Here is a 5,029-nt window from a genome sequence, read left to right as displayed (position 1 = left end):
CATGTAATAATATAACAATTAAATAGAAAGTTTAGAAAGTTTTTAGAAATGAATTTAAACTAATTTATTTACTTTCTTATCTTTGATTATTTTTTAAATTATAATAATAATAATAATTTTTATCAAATTGAAAATATTTCATAAAAAATAATTTATTAATAATATTATTAACATTTAAAATCTATTTTTTTTTCATTATTTTAACCATCTAAGACAAACTTAAATCTATTTTTTTAGTTAACAAAATTAATATAATAATTTTTAATGTTAGTAAAAAACGTGAAAGATAAATCCTCAATACCGATAGAATTAAATTTTAAAAATGATTTTCAAAATTTCAAAATAAAATAATAAAAATTAAATTGTAATATCCATGACATGTTATTACATCTCCACCATAAAATTCTCTATGAAGGCTCAAAATTAATTCGTAATATTGAATTCAGTTCATTTTTTTTATAAAAAAAATTATTTATTTAGAATGAATTTAAATATAATATAATTAAATTGAATTTTTTTATATTAAATAAATTATAATAATTTTAAATTAATTTAATTTATTCAACATTCTTATTATTTTTAAATTAACTATAAATATTTATTTTTATAAATAACAATCATTTCTATCAAATTGATTGAAAAATCATTATTAATATTTTTATAATATTTAAAATCTGAATTTTACATAATTTTTTATTATTATAAAATAAAATTAAGATTTTTAAAAAAAATAACAAAATAATATAATAAATTTTTTAATATTAATTATACATGCATTAAATATTAATAGTCAATATTAAATTAAATTAATTTATTAAAGAGAAAACATTAATTAAAAAATAATTTTAAAATTAAAACAAACAAAAAATAATGAATAAAAGGAAAATATAAAAAAAAAATTCTCAAGGCTAATTAAATAATTTTTATATAAATAATCTTAAATGAAATCATTTACTACAAAATCTTAAAATTCAACCGACTTATATTCTTGCACTTTTAATTTTGTTAAATATAATTTTTTTTTAAAAAAAATCAATTTTTTTTAAAATTATTTTAAAATTAATCATTTCAAATTCTCGCCTCGTGTTATGTTGCAAATAATGGTTTTCATGGTCATTAATAGGAAAATGACGAATGCTTCCTCTTTCCGGACACCTCTGTTGAGCGTAGGGGTGAGCATTCGGTCGGTTCGGTTCAAAATTGAATCGAACTGAATAAATCGAAAATTAAAATTTTAGTATTTATGAAAATCGAATCGAATCGATTTTGATCAGAAATCGAATCGAACCGAACAGGTCTGATTCGGTTCGATTCGATTCGATTTTATCGGTTTCGATTTTTAATAATTTTTTTATTTTTTACACTTTATTTTTAATATTTTAAAATTTAATTAAAATATTTTAATGTTAATATGATTTAATTTCTCTATATTATTGAAAAAACATATTATTATCACTAATCGGTTCGGTTCGGTTTTTTCAATTTTTTTCTGATTAAAACCGAATCGAACTAAAATAATCGAAATTTCTAAAATTAAAAATAAAACCAAATTGAAATGTATAAAAAATTAAATCAAAATTTTAAATCGATTCAATTCAGTCGATTTTTTCAATTTGAACCGAATACTGCTGAACCGTAATTGAGCTGCTGTCGACATGCATGTTTCTGACAGCTTATCTCACCAGAGCTTAACCCCTGCCAATATTTAGTGATATTGCCCTTTTCCTTGGATAGGAGAATGTTTTTATATTTTTATAAGGAAGGCTTCTAGAATATGACTGGGATATGTCCTACATGTGGGTTGTGTTTTTGTATTCTGTAATTTGATGTATTTTTTGAGTAAAATTTTATAATTTAATTTGTGATAAGAAGAATGATGTAATTTTGTTTCGTCAGTAAAGTAAAATTTCTCTTTTTAATAAATGCTGATGTGATTTTAAAAATTAATTAAAAATAATTTTTAATTAATATAAATTAAGTTTCAATCTTTCAAATTTTATAAAATGATATAATTTAGTCCATATATTTTTAAATTTTGGTTATAAAATTTTGTTTAATAATAAAATAATCCATTTAATTATAAATTATTTCTATATTCTTGTCACTAAATATTATAATTTCTTATAAACAAGTACTTATATTTTTTACAAACTAATTTCTCATGTTTGATAAGTTTAATATTTTAATTATATACTTAGTAATAAATTAATAAAATAAAAATTAAATCAAGAATTTTAACACAATATGCATCTAAATTCAAATCTAAAAAATTCTTTTCCATTTTACTTTTCTCTTATCGATCATTAATTTTTATTTAATTAGGACAAAAAAGCATATTTCTTATTTAACTTTTATTTTATTATTTTTCACTTATAAGATATTAAAATTTAATAGATGAAGATTAATTTATAAATATAATAAATTATTAGTAATTATAATATTTAGAAATCAATTTATAAAAAATATAAAAATTAATTTTAATTAAAAATATATAATTTTTATTAAGAGATTATTTTATTAATCAAATAAAACTTTTTAGGATTAAATTTAAAAAATATAAAGACTAAAATATAATTTTTACTAATGTCAATAAATAAATTATAATTTACTAGTAATATTTTATAGTGTTAGAGAAAAATATTTATTTTATTAACCGCCTATAAGCATAAGAGTCTTTTTAATATAAATTAAAAATATAATATCTTTTAAAAAATGCGTTAAATTATAGGTTAATTTTTTATAATTATTTCAAAAAAGTAATAAATAAATAAAACGAAAATTATGTTTAAGGCAAAAGTGAAATGCTTCAAAATAATTCGCAATATGTAGAAAAAATGTGGGAGAAAAAAAAATCATCAATAGTTTGTTTTTTATATTTTAGGGAAAGAAAAGGTTTCAATTTCTCCCTTCTCTTTTCTATATTTATTTGTTTGTAGATCCCTTTTGTATTTCTTTTTTTATGCATGCTTTTTGAGTTTTAGTTGTTGTATCTAGGTTTTCTTTCTCTATTTTTAGTGGCCGGTGCTTTATTATTGAAGATGCTACAACTAGTTATTTTGTGGTTGGGAGCTGTTTTGGAGTTGATTCTAACTCTCAACTAGTTTAGAGTTTTCTGCATGCATGCTACGATGGTGCCTCTAGAGTGTATATGGCTAAGCCGTATAGTGTCTGACTTCCTTTAGGCCATAGAGAAATCAGTTAGTGAGCATTTATGTGTCGCTACTTAGCTATGCTCAGGTTGTTCTTAGTTAGAGTTTTAGCGACTACAGTTTAATACCTTGTTTTCTTTTACTTGTTATCTTGGGCTTTTTGCAAAATAAAGTTAAAAAATATATATATTTCTCAAACTCTGGTCCGCGAGAAAAAATTTACCGAATTAGGGTGAATCAGCCCTCTACTGCATTTTATAAGTGCGGTAGAGCCTACCGCACTTATAAAATGCGGTAGAGAACGGTTAATGCAAAAAATAAAATTTTTTAAATAAAAAAAATTCTACCACACTTTTGAAGTACCGCACTTATAAAATGCAGTAGAGAACGGTTAATGCAAAAAATAAAATTTTTTAAATAAAAAAAATTCTACCACACTTTTGAAGTGCGGTAGAATTTTTAATAACTTTTTTTAAAAAAATCTACCGCACTTCAAAAGTGCGATAGAAGTAGGTCTCTGTAGATAATAAAGTGAAAAAGAGATGTTTTTTAAGAATATAATCTTCGTTATTTTTACACTTCACAGTACACACATGATTTAAATAAGAGAATTGATAACTAAAGTTGCCTATTAAATTGGAGAGAATAATGGAAAAAAATATCACCAGTAAGTGAACGAATCACCCTAAGAATTCTAATTACAAGACTCATTCAATTGTACAATATTTACAAAATTAACCCTTATCACTCCAATACTCAAGCCTTAGCACAACAACCTTATTACTCCTGAGAGGTGGAACCATCCTTATGACTCCCTGAACTAATATCCCCCCTCAAACTGTGTCCAGGATGGAGATAGAGTTTGCGTCGAAATTGTGCTAGGCGAGTTTTTGTCATTGACTTGGTAAATATATCAGCAACTTGATATGCTGAGGGAATGTATCTCGTGATCAGAACTCCTTGAGCAACGCGTTCTCTGACATAGTGATAATCAAGGGCAACATGTTTACTTCGTGTGTGTAAAACAGGATTGACTGTCAAGTGTAACGCACTTAGATTATCGCCATATAAAATTGGCGGCCTGGTAGGATAAACTCGCAAGTCATCTAAGAGATAACCAAGCCAAGTGAGCTCTGCTACTGTGTGAGCCATGGAACGATACTCTGTCTCGGTGCTAGAGCGAGCAACAGTGTGTTGTTTCATTGCACACCAGGAGATGATATTAGCGCCGAGAAACGTACAATAGCCGGTAGTGGACCGCCGTGTGGTTGGACAACCCGCCCAATCTGCATCTGAAAAAGCACTAAGAGCAAGTGATGTATCTGCCGTAAATGAAAGACCATAATGTATTGTTCCTTTTAAATATTGTAAAATACGACGAACATATTTCAAGTGAGACATTGTTGGATTGTGCATGAATTGTGAAACATAGTTGACACTATATGATAAATCGAGACGAGTAAGTGTTAAATATTGTAACGAGCCTACAAGGCCACGAAAGTGTGTGGGATCACCAAGTGGTGTTGTATCAGAAGTAACATCCATTCGTTGTACAAGAGGAGTTGGCATTGGCTGGCAATCCACCATTTGAGCTCGTTCCAAGATAGAGTGAGCATATCGCGTCTAATTTAAATGTAAACCAGAATCCGTTGTCTGCACTTGGATCCCTAAAAAGTGATGCAGCGGACCTAGATCTTTCATGGAAAACTCCGAACTCAAAACCTGCAAGAAATTCTGAACTAGAGCCATAGAAGACCCTGTTAACAACATATCGTCCACATAGATTAGTAGAACCAAGATACTTGTCGATGTATGCATGACAAACAAGGAAGGATCAGCTAAACTACAAAAAAAACCATAATCTAGTAAGAAAGTACTCA

General features: G+C 25.8%; 1 protein-coding gene across 1 annotated transcript; it reads right to left on the bottom strand.

Moving 5' to 3' along the window:
• Positions 1-3,929: 3,929 nt before the first annotated feature.
• Positions 3,930-4,736, bottom strand: LOC110607613 (uncharacterized mitochondrial protein AtMg00810-like). The gene has a single exon (XM_021746760.1). The coding sequence runs from the start codon at positions 4,734-4,736 to the stop codon at positions 3,930-3,932; it is 807 nt and encodes a 268-aa protein (XP_021602452.1).
• Between the last annotated feature and the right edge of the window lie 293 nt (positions 4,737-5,029).

This window comes from Manihot esculenta, chromosome 1 (genome assembly GCF_001659605.2).
Source record: "Manihot esculenta cultivar AM560-2 chromosome 1, M.esculenta_v8, whole genome shotgun sequence".
Taxonomy (NCBI): Eukaryota; Viridiplantae; Streptophyta; class Magnoliopsida; order Malpighiales; family Euphorbiaceae; genus Manihot; species Manihot esculenta.
Note: the sequence above shows the minus strand (reverse complement) of the source record. Positions and strands in the feature narration are given on the sequence as shown.

What these genes read in the sequence shown, in the direction of transcription:
- LOC110607613 (XM_021746760.1), bottom strand. Translation starts at nt 4,736, where the DNA reads ATGGTGGATTGCCAGCCAATGCCAACTCCTCTTGTACAACGAATGGAT.